The sequence below is a fragment of the Loxodonta africana genome, chromosome 1, assembly GCF_030014295.1.
Source record: "Loxodonta africana isolate mLoxAfr1 chromosome 1, mLoxAfr1.hap2, whole genome shotgun sequence".
NCBI classification, from domain to species: Eukaryota; Metazoa; Chordata; class Mammalia; order Proboscidea; family Elephantidae; genus Loxodonta; species Loxodonta africana.
In genome coordinates this window covers 163407151-163425324 of record NC_087342.1, presented here as the reverse complement: position 1 = coordinate 163425324, position 18174 = coordinate 163407151, and the positions used below count along the sequence as shown (strand labels likewise).

The following is an 18174-nucleotide window of genomic DNA, read 5'->3' as shown; positions in this document are numbered from 1 at the left end:
AATTTATCTAAGTTTTGTTTTCTTAGATGTTTTTCTGTCTTCCTTCAATTTCCCTTATTAAATTTTCATTAAAATCTATTGTCCTTTTGGCAACTTGTTATTATTCTTAGATTATTCAATTTCTTTGAGTTTGGTCAGTTTTTATTATTTTTTTTTCTATTTTGTTGTTAGTTCTTCTGCCCACTTCTTAGTTTAAGAATGTTTGTTCCAGGTGTGTGTGAATTTGCATATGTGTGTGTGTACATGTGCACATCTCCAGATGCTTGTTGAGGGAACTTAGGAGTGTTGTCTTACAATTTCCTTTCGTTTCATGGTTGCTTATTTGATGAGAATTTTTATTAGCTGAGATGTTTTTATTTACATTTTCATGTTTTCTTCTTACAGGATCTTATATGGAGTTTAATTTTTTTCATTTCTTTCACATTCCATGCACTGGGTTACTAGTTCAAGAGTGCCCTTTCCTGTCAGTTTTGCAAATACAGTTTTTTTTTTTTTTTTTTAAATGGGTGATGATGGTGGTGGGGAGGAAGGGGGTAGGATTGGCCTGACTTGTTTTACTTTTGTGTCTACTGGACCCATAATTCTCCCTCTTACTTCCTTTATTCCCTTCACTTCAGTGTCTCTGAGGGACATAACCCATTCTCTATTTTTATTTTTCTCTTCTAGGAGTCATGGTTCTCTAAGACTGCCACTTTGGATTCTGCTCACTGTTAAGCTCCTTCCCTGTAGTTAGTACTGTGAACCACCAAGGACTGACTTGTGTTCATATTTTGGAACTTAGTATTTTACTTTTTCTTTCTGAGGGTGATTGTGTCTGAGTGGTGTCTACATCTCCATGCCCTTCTCTTTTTCTTTCAAGGGGTCTCTTAAGCTTCCTCTCACCCTACTCACTGTATCCGTAGCCTTATAGCAGCAGCTATTGTGCTTTTTGTTTATATTTTTACTTGTTGGTAATTTGAAGTTTGTTATATTCTCTATTTCCTTGTAATGCTGATGGCATGGGTCGTGTGGGATTTAATATATGCTCCTTGATAAACTTATAAGTTTTTTTTTGAACTTGCATAGAGAGATTCAGATTCAGATGGCTGCCATTATCCTCCTTACTCAGAAGACCCTAGGATGTAATAATTCGTTGACTGAAATACGTTGTATAATCACTATAAAATGTGTGTCTCAGTGAAATACTGATATTAAATTGGCATTATAGTAAAATTATAGCTTACATAATAACTTTCTTCTTATAACCATTATAATAAAAATTCTTGGACTTTCCTTTTAGTTCTAAATAATTATCTTCTTTAAATAAAGCAAATATAGGGACAGGCATAGGAACCATAGGTTTCAACACTAGAAAGGGTATTAAATAATTGTTGTATAATACAGAATATTAGAGCTAAAAGAAAAGCTAGAGAAAGACTAATCCAGACCAATATGTCATTCTACAGTTGCAGTTAAGAAGGATGAAGTAATTTGCCCAAGGTTACCCACAGAGTTAGTAGCAGGGCTGAACCTGGAAACAAGTTCTTTCAGCTCCCTATCCCCAGTGCTTCTTCCATTGGATGTCACCAACTCTTGTTCAGCATTTGGTAGTTCAGCATTTGGTAGGTAAAGTATCATTATGCCTATTTTCTTGATGAGTCCAAAGAAATGAAATCACTTTCCCAAGATCATGGATATAGTAAGTGTCAAAAGTAGGTGTGAAGAAGACCAGGGGCCTTTTTATGTGGCAGTCCTTCATTACATTACGCATTCTGCATGTATTGGCTGGCTGCCTTCCTCGTTTCCTGCCCTATCTTCTTCCTCAAATATGATCATGAACATCTGAAGCATTTCAGGTCAAATAACGGGGTTGTAGTGACCTCAACTTGGTGGTGTAGTAACTAAGCGTATGGCTGCTAACCAAAAGGTCAGCAGTTCGAATCTACCAGCCATTCCTTGGAAACCCTGTGGGGCAGTTCTACTCTGTCCTGTAGGGTCGCTATGAGTTGGAAACAACTTTACAGCAACAAATTTTTTATTTGAATGACCTCAACAGTTTAAATGTAGTACACTTCTTTTTAAAGGGATGAATGTGGCTCAAAATTTTAATAGTGCACGGTAGCGCTAGTTTACAGGTCTTCCCCTTGAAAAACACAGGTTTAGTGCTAGACTTTTCTTCCATACCTCTAAGGCAGTGTGAGGTCTTGGTCTAACTGAACAAGCCAGCTTCTGCCTGCTTGAATATCTCAGGGCAGTATAATTGCTGTTGTAGTTTCCTGACTATTGACGAGAAACTTATCTTTTTAAATTCTTCTGGGTGCTCTTGAAATGTCTGTCTCATGTATGTCAGGGTTGCCTAGTGTTGAATTTTCTTTGTGAGTGAAGGACAGAATGTTCTTGTTGCACCAATAGCACTTTCCCATATACACTCAGGGGAAGCTTTTTCCCCTCTCAACAGGGCTCAAAAGTCTTGACTGGAGTACTTCAGAAATAGACCTGATTTATACTTTTATAAAAACAAGCAGAGTCTGGGCAACTCTTAGCTTGGAATAATAGCTTGGAATAGCACTGGTAAACTGAGATTCTCCTAGGTAAGCTCATGGATAGATGGTGCTACCAAAGGCACATGTATAGCACTCTGATCCCCACTCAGAGTAAGGGTAGTGAGTGCTCACCCCTTGCCTTGGTGAAAGTAAAAGTGGTGTATTTTGGAAAGAGAGGATGGTGTCCATTGGGAGCAAAAGCTGATGGCACGAGAGGAGTTTGATATAGGGAACTGAGCTCAGGATGCCTGAATGTGTTCCATCATTGAGTCCTCCAGGGAAAGAAGTTGGATTTTTTTTCTTGATGGAATATGTTGATAGTCCATATGTACATTTGGAAAATAATTAGAAAGGGTAATGGAAAATCTTGAACATGGAATTTGCATAGAACTTTGTACTGAGCATGCTATATTTATTAGCATGCTTTTGAAGTTCCCCAGACGAACCTCTGTACCTCATCTCTCTGGCTCCAAGAGACTCCCGCGAGGCTGAGGTGCCTGTTTGCACCTCAGTGGGAAGAATCAGAATTCTTCCTAGTGAGGGTGGGCCTATTTTGAATGGGAGAGTTTGCCTGTCCTAAGAAGGTCTCATCATGAGTGAAACTTTTTTAACCGGCACGTGACAAGGGAAGAATAGTAGAGACTAGGAATTTTCCCTCTTCTTTCCACAACAACACACACTTCTCTTTCTTCTGGGGTAAGAAAGAAAATGTAAAATGAACTTACACTTATGTTCTTGGGCTGTAAAACAGATTCTACGAGTTCTCTGAAAAATCACTCTAACATTTGATCCTTTTTTTTTTTAAATCCCCTCTTCCTTAACAGTGTTTTTCTCAAGTGTAAAATCATGATTTGGAGCCCAGGCTTTGAGGCCAGATAGACTGTGGGTTGGTCATAGTGAATTATTAAAAGTCAGTGATACATTTTGCTCATCTATAAAATGGAGATTGATGTTTTGTCCAGATGATTGTGAGGATTAAATGACATAATGTATATATAATGGTTAGGTCTGAAGCACATAGTAAGCTCTCAGTAAATGGCATCTATTATTATCATAGCAGGTAATCGCTATATAGAACCTCGACTCGTGCTCAACATTGTGCAGTCAAACACTGGTAGACATTATTATATTACTCATTTCAGTGGCTCATGAGGACCACCTGTTAGGGAGCTCTGCTGGGCATTTTACACTTTATTTCAACCTGACCAAATGCTCTGGGAGGAGGTGAGCAGCACGATTCTAACGAGGCACAGTGCCGTCTGCAGCTTGTTTGCTTCTGATGATCCTGTGCATGTTTGAAGTTTTACTTCTGAAAGCAAAAAGCACAGCCTACTGGTGTGAATAGGCCCAGGTTATATGGGCAAGACTTTTTGGAGATGACATTGCAATTGAATTTGGTAAGCATTTATTGAATATTTTACATGTGTCAGGCACAGCCCTCAGAGAGTTAACAGTCCAGTGTGAAGAGTTAAGGTTCAGCATATCGGTACCCTAAGCCTTTTTTTTTTTAATATATGTATTAAGGAAAAAAAGAAAGTAATTAGAAGTCAAATATGGAGCTCTCTTGGAATCTTGCTTTAATCATACCCATCTGGGAAGTGATGAAGAACTTGGGTTTGAGTCTTGGATCTGCCACCAGTTAACCCTGTGGCCTCGGGCAAATCATTTTACCTCTTTGAGCCTCAGTTTTTCTATCCATATATCGAAGATACTAAAGCCTTCATTAAAAGATTACTGTAAGAACTAAATGGAATAATTCATGAAGCACTTGGTACAGTGCCTGGTCCTTAGTAGGCTGTCAGTTAATTTTTTTTTTTTTCGTTGCGGTAAATGTATATGTAACAAAACATTTGCCATTTCAACATTCTTCATATGTACAGTTCAGTAATATTAATTACATAATTCATCGTGTTGCTCAAACATTGCCTTTATCCATTCCCAGATTTTTCCATCACCCTTAATGGAAGCTCAGTGTCCCCTAATCATTGAATCCTCTTTTCCCCCTCCATCCTTCCTGCCCCTGGTAACCATAATAAACTTTGTTAACTATGTATTTTCCTATTCTAGGTATTCCATATAAGTGGGATTATACAATATTAGTCTTTTTGTGTCTTATTTCACTCAGCATGATGTTTTCAGGGTTCATCCATGTTGTAGCATGTATCACAACTTCATTTCTCTTTATGGCTGAGTTAAGGTTCAGCACATTGGTGAACATTGTATGTATATACCACATTTTGTTTATTCATTCTTCTGTTGGTGGGTATTTAGGCTGTTCCACTTTTGGCTATTGTGAAGAGTGAATGAATATTGGTATACAAATATCTGTTTGTGTTCCTCCTTTTAGTTCTATTGGGTATATACCTAGGAGTGGAATTGCGCATCATATTTTATCTCCTTCTTTAGCAGCCAAAAAGATTTTCTTTTGAGGCATCATGACTGATTAAGTGATTCTGAGTCAGGGGTGTCCAGAGTAGTCCTAGAGTGAGTCTTATTTTGGTGTCTTTGGACCTATAAGATTTTAACTTATAGGCTGTGGTTTTTTATTGAAACACACTCTTCCCACCCTCTCTGTTTTAGTATTCAGGATTTCACACGGAAAGATCTGAAAGTGATCATGACAGCCAGTGGGGTGGAAGTCCTCTGACAGACACAGCCTCTCCGCAGCTCCTGGACCCCACCGACAGGCCCGGCTCACAGCATGACACGTCGTGTGCCTATAGACAGTTCTCAGACCGCAGCTCTCTGTGCTACGGCTTTGCACTCGACCATTCCAGGCTGGTGGAAGAGAGGCATTTTCATACCCAGGCCTGTGAGGGGGGCCGGTGTGAAGCAGGCAGGTACTTCCTGGGAACACCACAGGCTGGGAGGGAGCCCTGGTGGGGCTCTCGAGCAGCCTTGCCCCTAACCAAGGCCTCCCCAGAGAGCAGAGAAGCCTATGAAAACAGCATGCCTCACATCGCCTCAGCCCACAGGATCCATGGTAAGAGCAGCTGAAATGACTCTTGAATGCACATCATTAGGCCCATAGTCAATTTTAGAACATTCTGGCTATGACATGTTGTGACTGACCTAAATGGCTTTCTCTTTTGAATTTACAAAGCAGAAACTCACACCGGAGGGGTTTTAAAAACCAAACCCATTCTGTTTAAGTGTATTGATTTTGTTAATGTTTGCCAAATCCATTTCTTTTGCTCTCTTTTACTTGAGAGACAAAGTTGATCCCCATTTTAACCATCAAATAAGTATAGAAATGAAGTTAAAAATAAATTGAGTAAGAGTCTATTGAACTTGTAGTATGTGCACATTTAAATTTCTCTTGTATATTTTTTTCTGTATTCTCATGCTTCAAATGTGGACTTGAATGATGTTTGGCTTCACTTATTTATAGGTGTTCTTTCGTGAGAGCACCATTGGTATTTTGGGAAGTGCTAGTCTTTGCTTTATGGATTGTCATTCGTATCACAGGATGTTTAAACTTTCTGGTCCCCTGAGCAGTAGATGCCAGCTGTCCTCTTTCCCTCATCAACATGATAACCCATGATATATCCCCAGTGAGTAAAGAATGGAGTGATATGTAGAACTCACTGAAATTTTCACCTTGGGATAATTCTATGGCTTTAAAAAACACGTGGAAATGGGAACTACAGTTAAAGCATTTAATATTAGTGAAGTTTTTCAGCGTTGACTTTAAAGTAAACTGGTTATGGAGAGTCCATTCTATTCATTCCAAGGCTGAGTCCAGGCAGATCTTCGAAACTCCCCTATTTTGTTAAAAGTCAGTGACATTAGTATTGATCCAAAGGTCCTGATAATACTTTCTGCTGTGTCTTTAAGAGGAGATGTTGTTGTCCCCACCCCTAATGCCTCCTGTCCTGACTTCAAATACCACTCATACAGGGCTCACCTTTTATGAGCGATTTTAGATTTATTTCTGCCCTTGCTTTTTATTTTTCTGCTTATACTTTTAGTTTCTCTGGTTTTGTACACTGGCAATGGAAACCTAGCGCGAAGGGCAATCGCTTTTCAAAGAAGGGAGTGAAGTGAAAATCCTGGCTTGACCTACATAGTCTGAAAGGAAATATTAGAAATAAAATAAGAAGAAAAGGAAAAAGGAAAGCAATGAATAGTGTGATATAGGGCTTCTCAGCTGCATTAAGCAGTTTACAGCTTTCATCTGTCCCTTTCTGCTTCTCTTTTTATATTTTCTTTGGACTGTTTTGAGAATAATCTAGTTTGTGGAATATATTTTGCGTACACTATTCCTCAAAATTAGATCTCTCTCCTTGGTTCAGAACAAGTTGTGACTAAGACGTTAAATACTTATTTATTCTTCATCTTGTTTCAGGAGGAATCTAAGATACCTAAGTTGCTATATGATATCTGTGAAACTGAGAATTTCACCCCTAGATTTAAGAAAATAATATCTGTATTTTTTGGTTGGGACAAACCCTCAAATACTCCCCCCCCCCACCACCACACACATACACACACACACAAAAACTAACAGTGATTTAGAGTAACTCTAGTTAAGGTACATTTAGCAGTATTACTGTTTTAGGTGATTTATTTTGAATTGAGAGAGTAAGTCCAACCTATATCATTATTGTCTTCTTCAAACCCAAGTGAAACTATTTTTCAAGCATCAGTTGAACATGACACGGCTTTAGAAAAATAACACAAGTCAAATTCTATGTCTTCTCCTTCTATTATTTATATTGATAAATGATTCAATGATATGCATACATAAAAAGTATGTACATTTTACCACTTTGCTAATCAGCATTCACAAACACATGAACAAGGTTAACCTTCTGAGAAACTTGTTATGAACTTCGTCTGTACTTAAAAGCCACTGAGAGATATGAATTCCAGTACAATATGATGACACGTGATCTGTCACGTGAGCCTGTGTCTGTTTCAAATATCAGTGCGTATATTAAAAATGAAAGATAGAAGATTTCTCCCACCAGGAAAAAGAAATGTACTCAAATTTTTAGGGGGTGATTTTCAAGACCACTTACTTTTTGTTTTTTCTAATTTCTAGGGCGAGGTCATTGGGATGAAGATAGTGTGGTCAGTTCTCCAGACCCCGGGTCTGCCAGCGAATCAGGTGACCGATATCGCACTGAGCCGTACAGTAGCCCACATGAACCTAGCAAAATTGAAACTCTGATAAGAGCCACCCAGCAAATGATTAAAGAAGAAGAGAACAGATTACAGCTAAGGAAAGCACCCCCAAATCAACTAGCTTCGATCAATGGAGCTGGGAAAAAACACTCCCTCTGTTTTGCAAACTACCAGCAGCCCCCACTGACAGGTGAGGTCTGTCAAGGCTCTGCTCTTGCCAATACTTCACCATGTGACCACATCCAGCAGAGAGAGGGAAAGATGCTGAGCCCCCATGAAAATGATTATGACAACAGCCCCACTGCAATGTCTCGGATAAGTAGCCCTAATTCGGATCGCATTTCAAAATCCAGTTTGATCCTTGCTAAAGACTATCTACATTCAGATATATCGCCTCATCAGACAGCAGGAGACCATCCTGCCGTCTCTCCAAACTGCTTTGGCTCTCACCGGCAGTATTTTGATAAGCACGCTTACACATTAACTGGGTATGCCCTGGAGCACTTATATGACAGCGAAACCATTAGAAACTATTCCTTGGGCTGTAATGGCTCACACTTTGATGTAACTTCCCATCTAAGGATGCAGCCAGACCCTGCACAAGGACACAAGGGAACATCTGTTATAATAACCAATGGAAGCTGATGTTTTTCTACAATATTTTGTTCTTTAAGGATCTCTGAAACATATTTATGTTTGGATGCCCTGTTACCAGCATTTACTATGCCACAGATTATTAGAAAGGATAACCTAAGTTACTGGGTATTTGACATGTGTTCATGTAAAAACAAAGAAAATTAGCACTAGTATTCAGAGTTATACGCAGATAACAGAGCTAAAGTAAATACACAAATTGCCCCTCTAATTATATGGGAAGTAGAATAGATAAATTCTGAATTGAAAAATACTCATGTAGTTCAAGTGGTCAGTCTGTACATCCCGTGAAAGGACTGATAGATGACAACATTGCATCATGACGATCTAGTGAACATCACACACTCAGACTGCTATTCCCAACTGCTGTGTACACTTCACATGTAGAAATACAGAATCTGTGCCATAAAATACACCAAAAGTATGTAACTTTTCTTAACCCTAGCCTTTTAGGCTTCTAAATGTTGTAAAGAAATTTCTGTACCCAAAATTACTAAGAAAGAGAGAGAGAGAGATACATCTTGTGAACTACTTTCTTTGTGGTTTCAACCAGTGAGCTCATTTGGCTGAGGCATAAATTAAGGAAATCGTTCTGGATATGGTACAAAAATGAATTCTCACCTGGTATCCATTATCAGCAATCAGGAAGTGGTGATTTTTCACCTTACTTTGGAGTTCGACAAGGAACAGTTGCATTGACATAGCAGTAAGGGCTTTGCTAAGTAGAAGCACTGAGACGTTGGGACACACATCAAAAACCTCAATTGGTGTGCTCAACTGAAAGTAGTTTAGTGAAGGTGCAAATACTGTAGGCAGAGAAAAATGAAACAATATCTAAAAACAAACAATTTAAGGCTCAGAATATGTGTGCCACATAGTAATCAACACATTCGGGGCTTATAAAACCAACCAAACAAAAAATTCAAACCAATTCCCCAAGAAAAAAATGCTGATAAGCAAGTTTGAAAAATAACCAAGGGAAACCAGGCAAGTCCTACATCACAGCAGTCTAAGTGTCTGAAAACGTTTCAAAGCACAGATGTGCAAATGTGACAACATGTGGAACGCCTCAGGAGAGAGTCTAAGATAAAAGCTTAGGCTGGTAGACAAGTGGTTAAAAGGGGCAAGAGTAGTACTCTGATGGAAGGAACAGGCAAAGTGTTCATTTTCCTTATTGTTTGTAGACAAACACAGACTTGTGGTATAGTAGAGAGACCAGCAAGACTAGATATCAAGATATCTGGGTTCCAGTTCTGACCCTGTCTGTAATTTATTTTGTGACCATAGGTGCGTTACTTATTACATCTAAATGATGTTTCCTGATCCGTAAGGAAGCTTCAAAATTCCGTGGTTCTGCGGTTCACTGATGCCTCAGAACTGAACTTGTTACCTAGTTAATGCTCTGCTGTGAGTTGTTGAGACTGATCATGCTGGCTTTTCTGCACTCACACGGAAGTTTAGATGCCTTGTAATTCAAGCAGGTGCATGGGCTTTTTTTGGCATTTATAGCTATGGCCAGAGCCCTGGTGGTACGGTGGTTAAAGCATTTGCTAACTGAAAGGTTGGCGGTTCAAATCCACCAGCCGCCCCTTGGAAACCCTATGGGGCAGTTCTACTCTGTCCCGTAGGGTTGCTATGAGTCAGAATTGACTCGATGGCAATGGGTATAAAAAAAAAATGGGTATAGCTAAGGCTAAATTTCTAGATTCAGCCAAACAGTAGATAGTAGAAACTGATGAGAGAGAGGAAAAATAAGGAGGATTTATTAATTATACTAGTCTTTAGTAATCAAAGCAAAGTGACATAAATGATTAGAGAAGTTTCATAGATAATATTTCCTAGGAGTCCCATGCCTGAAACTCTTGCCATATTTGAGGAGGGGGATGTACTAAAAGAACTTGACTTATAATTTTGAAAACAGAGCACGACATTGAACTCTCAGGGATTAGTACTATATTTTCATCAGTTAACACAGTTATTTGAGAGTCCATAGGTAAGTGACAATCTGAAAAATGATAATTGAGAGATAAGCACTGGGCTATTTGTACATGAGAGAGAAGGCTTCATAAAATTAAATACTTCTTGGGTATGACAGAGCAACATTTGTGCAGTAAATGGGAAAAAGTGCAAGCAAGTGAGAAACTAAGTGCTTCTAATATGTTCTTTCAAAAAAGCTCAAAGCACAATAAGAAATTCTGAATTATAAAAGCAACTATTCAGCAATTTTGAGAAAAATTTGTGAGGAACCATTGGAATACTTAAAATGGATTTTTGATCAGTTTGCAACATGAAGTAAGGTTTTAGGAATGCTAAAGTTTTTATAGAATTGTGTAGATGGATAAATGGTTCAAAGACATAAATATCTGAAAAATATGACATATTTTGGAAAGAAAACTATACAGATGGGCTTTACTGATGGATATACATTATACCAACTATCTCAGGGACAGATGCTAGAAGAGAGGAAATTTAAGAATCAAGGAAAATGAACTGATATTAAAAAAAAGACTTTCACAAAAGGAATTTCAGTGGCATTTTTCCATGGAAGGTAGTTAATTGGTGGAAGAAATAAATTATGAATTCCATAAATAGGGGGTTACTGGAAGGATAATGCTCTTTAAAATGGTGTGACCAACACTTTGAAGGGAAGAAAATTAACCAAATTATATCTTGATTAAAAACTTTTGGTAGATTGACCCAGTTTTAAATATATAGCCATTCATTTGATTTACTGAATGTCAATAATTTTATAATGCCTTAAAGGCCCACAATATTACATACCGTACTTTTTTTCTCTCAATATGGCATACTTATTGTAAAATGACCCATAATAAGTTAAGACGTTTATGACAAGATACCTTCTTAATATGCACATACCCAAAAAACTAAACCCATTGCCGTTGAGTCGATTCTGACTCATATGTTAAAAAGTATTTATAATCCACATTATTTTCTTCTGTGCAGGAACATATTTCCTCCAAATGCAGATATATCATGTGTCTTTAATACGGAATATAAAATAAATGTGCCCAATAACTTAGTTAAAACTAAACTAAAATTGGCTTTAGTTTTAATCTTTGATTTCCATAACTTTGCTAAATGCTGAGAACTATGACACTTGATTGAAACAGCAAGAGAAGTATGATTTTTATTCACCGGGAAGATTCATAAAAATGTGCTATATCCAATTATCAGTACAATATGTATCAATTCATTAGATGTAACAAAGCTCACACTTTCTAGTAATAGTGAGAATATCCTTATGACTCCATTTTACCTGCCCTATCTAATTTAAAGATTTGAGTAACCTAAGAAATAAATGAATACGTCTCCTGTCTTCTTTGAAGAAAATTTTTTTTTGTTAAAACTATTATTGAGAATATAGTCAGATTGGATGTATTATTTTTAAATGCATAATGTTAATGTCACAATCACTACAGGTCAGACATTTAGGTGTGCTTTTAAATCCACAAGTCTTTTGACATACTATATTGAATATAATGTGCTAGCTTTTCTAAACTATAATTGCTTGATGCTGAATAACATGACGCAGTGTTAATGTGACATTCAAAAAGAGTCAGGATACAATAAATGATTTGCCTTCAGTATTTATACAGTAAAACCACTTATTCTCTCTTGATTGTATTTTATAGGACTGGACTATTTCCATTCAGTCCTATTCTTAATTCTCTTTACACCCTGCTGCCACGTGCTGCTTCTGGCAGGGAATCTCACTTAAAATAAGCTTTAATGGGATCTTCTAGACAAGGAAAAATGCCCCATTTTTCTTTCTTTTTTTTTTTTTTAAGTGGGGGATGAGGCTTAGTTCTAATAGAATATCATTTGGAAAATATGCATAGGTATTTTAAAATAAGACAAAGAATTTTTTTTCAAGATTTAGACCACATAAATTTGATGGAAGATGGTGTAGCTAAAGAGACATTCTGAATACAGATTTAATATTTTATAGCTCTCTCTCTCTTTCTAGAGCAGGATGTTACTAAGATATTTGGTGCAATTCTATTAGCACTGATAATACCTGGGAGTGATAGTGAACGCTGATATTTGGAAAACTGAGTATTTGGCCGTTTTGGGATTGCTCACCTTGCCTAGTGGAATAACTTACACTTTAATAGCACTCTCTTTGATTTAAAAAGTTCAAGTGCCCAGATTTGGCTCTCCAATTCTCTCAAATCATAGGATGTAGATACACATTCTATTTTCTGAATGACTTAATAAAGAATGTAAATCATGTGGTCTCCCAATTAAGTGACTCACCTTTCATGTAAACATAAGGTTTTGTGAATAGGGGTTTGACTCTAAGACAGCAATATCTACTGGCTAGTTCTTACTGGAAAATGTATTATGGATAAAATGTTATCATTTTAAATTTGGAAAGAATCACGGAACAGCTGTGGACACATGCAAAGAGTATCATATATAGAAAATGTTCTTGGGGGGGAATTTCCATATGGTGCTCATTTCTTGTGCACAAAGTTTGTACGGGTAGTGCTTAACTCAAAAGGTGAGATTGTGTTCATTTCCAAACGGGTTTGTTCAGAGTTCCTTCTCTAGGTCTCTATGAAGAAAGGGTAATCGTAAAGCAAGTAATAAGATTCTATTCTGCTGTGCTCTGTAAAAACTAATAGTTCACATAAAAATCCTAAATGATGATTTTAAACCAAACATTTATAGTTTTATCTATTGCAATCTTGCTGCATGGGACTTTGCTTTATAAACCTATACAGTGGGGGGTTTGTCCTAATTTGCTGATCTGGGACACATTTATTCACAGTTGAATTTACTCTGAAGAACCCTGGTGTGTTTACATTTCAAAGAAATGAAATTGACTTGGAAAAATTTTTAGAAGTACTGTAACTTGTTTTTTTTTTTTTAATCTAGAGGGAAATATTTCAAAAAATGAAACATATGAGCAGGCACTTCAAAAAAGATAAAATATTTTATGTTTGTTTTTTTGACTGACATGCTATAAAAAAGGATTATATTTGTGAAAGAAGTTACTGACTGTCAATATTTCAGATACCATCTTGCAATGTATAGTTTCTAGTGACATCATAGTATAAATCTGTAATTCGAACTTTTACTTTGGAATGTAAAGTAGAAAATATTAGTTATGTCAATGATAACTTACAAAGTGTTCCCATTTATAATTATTTATATTGTAAATAGCTTTCTGAAGTAAATTTGAAGTTAATGTGCATAAAATGTATTTATTATGTGAGGAATTTTTTTGGTTTAAAATATAGTTGCCATTATGCAGTTTCAGTCTGAATTATTCATTGAAAGAAAATTCTCTATAGGAAAAAAATAGCCTGTCAATTAAAAGGCTAGTACTGTAAGTTAACAAGGACCATTTTAGCTCTAGATTCTTTTGGAATGGGTAACACACACGCGCGCACACACACGCGCACACACGCACGCACAAAACTTTGAGACCTAGCAATAGAAATTTATACATCTGTACAGTAACTGGAAACCCCGGTGACATAGTGGTTAAGAGCTACGGCTGCTAACCAAAAGGTCGGCAGTTCGAATCCATCAGGCACTCCTTGGAAACTCTATGGGGCAGTTCTATTCTGTCCTACAGGGTCACTGAGTCGGAATCGACTGGATGGCAGTGGTTTTGTTTTGGTTTTTTTGGGTATAGTAACTATTAAGTTATGGGCTTGGTTTTCATTAGACACTGGAGAATTGTTTCTCAATGTCTCATTATGACATCTTAAGCAAAATCTATTTAGTTTCCTCTTTGCTAAAATAAAATGAGAAATTTGAAAGTACAGATTACGTTTTTCATGCCCAAGGGAAAGGAAAACCTATAATATCAGGATTATATATTTCACTAGCATTCAGAATAAAAACACATCCTGGATAGTTTTTATTTTGGAATCCACAGTATTTTTTAAAAATTCAGAATTAAAAATTAGGGTCAAACAAAATAGATTTCTAGGTGTTCTCTCTTTCCCATTTCATAGTGTCCAACACATTTTTTTTTTCTGATTTCTGATTAACCCTGATGTGTTTTAGAATTTGTCAGTCATTGACCAATTCAGCAAACCTACATAATATCTTTTTTATTCAACGGATATGATGTTTGTATTCCACAAAGCTTTTTTTTTTTAACAAAGCTGCACAAAATATTGTCATTAATATTAGAGCAATTATTAGATATTTTCTAACATAATTCTTCAACATACTTATTTTAGTGCTTTTGTTTCTGAAGAGAAATATTGTTTTCACCTATTTCATTATTCACAATAACTAGGCTTCCAAGTTAATTTGCAACATTTATTGACTACCTACTATGCACCCCAAGTGGGATAGGCACTAAGAATCTCTTGTTGCAATATATCATGGGAGAATACATACAGTGGGTCTTTTAGTTTCCTTATGTGCTTTGGAGGTGTAAATTCTTTGGCTAAAAAAAGAAAAAAAAAAAAAGGCCAGCATTTATTGAACCATCAGGTGCCAGGCACTGAACCAAACTCAGACCATCATGAGCTATTTCAGTAATGAGGAAACAAGACTCAGATTAGTTAGGTAAGTTAACTTAGGTCCCATAGCTAATAAGTGGAGATGAAATTTGTAGCCAGGAAGTTTTACTCTAAAAATGTACTTCTTTCTGCTTTCTTTATATAACTCAAGAAAAAAAATTGGTGAAAAATTAAAAAAAACATTGTCCAAAAGGTGGTTGTGTAAAACAGATCACTCAACCTAGTCAAATGGTGGCTACAGTAGCTCCATGTATGGTCTCAGGGGCTGGGGTTGCTATTTAGCCTTTTAGCACACTGATACATGGTGACCAGCCCAGAGGGAGGTGGAGGCCAAGCCTGCTGCCCCTTACAAGACATTTTTCCCTTTCAGCTGATTGAGAGTTCTGATGTTTCTGTTATATGAACATGTATCTAGGGCACAGTAAGCTTACTGGCAAATTATCCTAACAGGCTCCCCATGGTATTTGACTCTTGTCTACCCATTTTTGAGGCTTTCTCAATGAACAAATTACAAATAAATAGCAATTAAAAGCTGTATACATCCATTCAACATTTCCAGGATAGGAGCCCAAACTAAAGTATTACAATCTTTTAAAAAATACATTTTATTTTGTGTGAAAATACATACAGCAAAGGATACACTGTTTCAGCAAATTCTACATGTACAATTCTGTGACATTGCTTACATTCTTCAAGTTGTATAACCATGCTTGCTATCCTTTTCCAAATTATTCCACCACCATTAATGTAAAGTCACTGCCCCCTAAGCTTCTCAACTAACCTTTGGAGATGCTGTTGTCAATTTGATCCCACAGGTCATAGATAATCATTAAATACTCTGTTTTATTTCACAGAAAGCTTCCCATCCTCTTTGGATAAAAACCAATCAAAGCTCACTCAACCAAGAGCCAATATATAATGGCAATGACTGTATTATTTCAGGGCCTGGTTTTGAGGATACTCTGCAGATAAATCTTAAGAAGCTGTTGCAACCACTACATTGAGTGTTTTCTTTATTTGAAGGGAAACTGCCTGCAAGTTGTCTGACAGAAGGATGGCTCCTCAGAACACAGATGATTCCTATAAGATACCTTTAATAATGGGGTGTGCCTGTTGGGATCAGTCTGTCTGTGACTGCCTTGGTGATTGCGCCAACTCCTAGGTGCTAGCAACTGAGGCAGCCTGCCCAGTCATGCATGGCCAATGGCCTCTGTTTACTGTGTCAGGAGGGCTGACCCTCTGTAGTGTGTCTTGGCCTTTTCATAACTATGCTTTATAACTTAATACGTGCTGTATTTACTGATGGAATTAGATCCAGGGTGGGAGAAATGTAAAACAGTCCCTGCTTTGGGAGTTTGTAAATAATCTCCGCTTTGTTCAGCTTCCCCCAGGTCAGGCTCCTGTGTGGGGAGTAATTCCATATGGGAGTCTTACTTGAGTGCCATCTAAGTAAACCTTAAAGGGAATCTTGGCAGTATCTCCCCAGCCATAAGGAAATCATTCTCAGTTTCTGGTGAGCATTTCCTGGTAGCTTTGTTTGGCATATAGAAAAAAGCTGAACTCGAAGAGTCTTTTTATGGGTAAGGTCTCCAAGGTACGTTTGGGAATGGGTAATTGAGATCTAATGTGAGAAGAAATCATTCAGACAATAATTGAGGTTCATTATTCAGTGCTTTCTACATTTCTAATTTCCAATTTCAGCCCTTGTGTTAGTCATATGCCCTATTAGTTAGGCTAGACAGGGAATGTCTATGGTGCCATACTAAACCCATTTTTTTTAATTCAAAAGGTCAGAGGCGCATTTTTTCATACACATTTGCAATTCTGTTACATAATTAAAGGTTATCAATAGCCAAGTTTTTTTTTTTTTTTAGCATGGGGAGAAGAAGCCATGGGAAGCTTAGCAGGTTTTTACACGACTAAATACATTTTTCAGTCACCTATATACCTTGTTTAAACACCCACATCTCCTTTATTATTAACCTTGGTTTTTTTCTTCATAAAATTCAAATATTCAGAAAGTACCTCTTACTACTGTAAGACATAGAAGGTCTCATTTTTGACATTAATATTTCTTTCATGGACACTGATGGTCTTCCACTTAATATCACAAAAAAGGAAATAAGATGACTTAAGGATTCTACCACTTATTTACCTTCTTTCTGGGTGAGTTATGTGACCAGCTCTTCTTTAGAGATTTTATGTTGTATTGCAGTGCTGCAAATTTTTACTTTTTCCCAAACTTCCCTCCATGCCACAGATAACATGTCATTTTATGTCAGTGAGCACCTCCAAGAACTTTTAAAAAATTACCATCATGCCACTATCACATCTACCAAAATTGAACAATAACTTCTTGCCATCTAACATGTAGCACTTTTAGAAAGGAGGAGGCTGAGGGTAGGTATGGAATTTTCTCCATATGTCTTAAAGTTCTGACTCCTGTCTTTGGACATTCCTGGCCTTGGGATCTTCACTAGCTCTCTTCATCTACTTACTCTTATCTCCTTTCTCTCGATTTTGACTCTTCTTAACTTCTGTCCAGTATTTTTAAATCTGCTAGTGTTCATTTGACACACACAGACACATATATACATACATGTATACATATGCATGCACACACATGTGCCCATGCACTCCTGGATGAATACAGCCTTCAGTTCATTGGAGCCTCGTAGCTGCTTAGAAACTTGATTCACAGCTGTTGTTTTAAATCCTGGGAGGAACCTGAATCCTACTCTCCACTGAAGACTGCGCTCTTTACAGTCCTTGCCTTTCTGAAACATTCTGATATCTCTTCCCGGTATCTCAAAATATACCTGTATCTTTGCCCTTCCTTTTCTGCCTGCTTTTCTCATGAAACAGGTGACTCTCCTCTCTGTGAGTAACTCTTTTGCTCATTCCTTTTGTGTCCTGACACCATTAATTGCTCCTTTTTTTCTCTCTTCACAGCTCTCTCTCTACATCTGGACAGGTTTTAGTGTCTCATTCTTTAAAAGAAATCAAGAAGAACAAAAATCTAAGCAGTTCTCTGGCCACCATCCTATTTTTCTCTTCCTTTTAAAGTTTTTTGTGTGATATGTTACACTCCCTAGTTCCTCTTTTGCACACCCTCCCCATTTTCTTATAAAGCACCAAAAACCCAACAACAAATAAAACCCCAAATATATTGCCATCAAGTAGATTCTGACTCATGGCAATCCCATGTGTTACAGAGCAGAACTGTGTCCCATAGGGTTTTCTTGGCTGTAGTTTTTACGGAAGCAGATCACCAGGTCTTTTTTCTGTGGTGCTGCTGGGTTCGAACCACCAATCTTTAGGCTAGTAGTTGAGCACAAACTGTTTGCTTCACCCAG

General features: G+C 37.3%; 1 protein-coding gene across 1 annotated transcript in view; it reads left to right on the top strand.

The window, feature by feature from the left end:
• The window catches only part of SIM1 (SIM bHLH transcription factor 1), an 80148-nt gene extending 66382 nt beyond the window's left edge, over positions 1-13766 (top strand). The window contains exons 10-11 of the mRNA XM_003404325.4: positions 5103-5505; positions 7570-13766. Coding sequence (XP_003404373.1) covers positions 5103-5505; positions 7570-8297 — 1131 coding nt within the window. The 3' untranslated portion in view covers positions 8298-13766. The remainder of the gene's footprint in view (positions 1-5102; positions 5506-7569) is intronic.
• The last annotated feature ends 4408 nt before the right edge of the window (positions 13767-18174 follow it).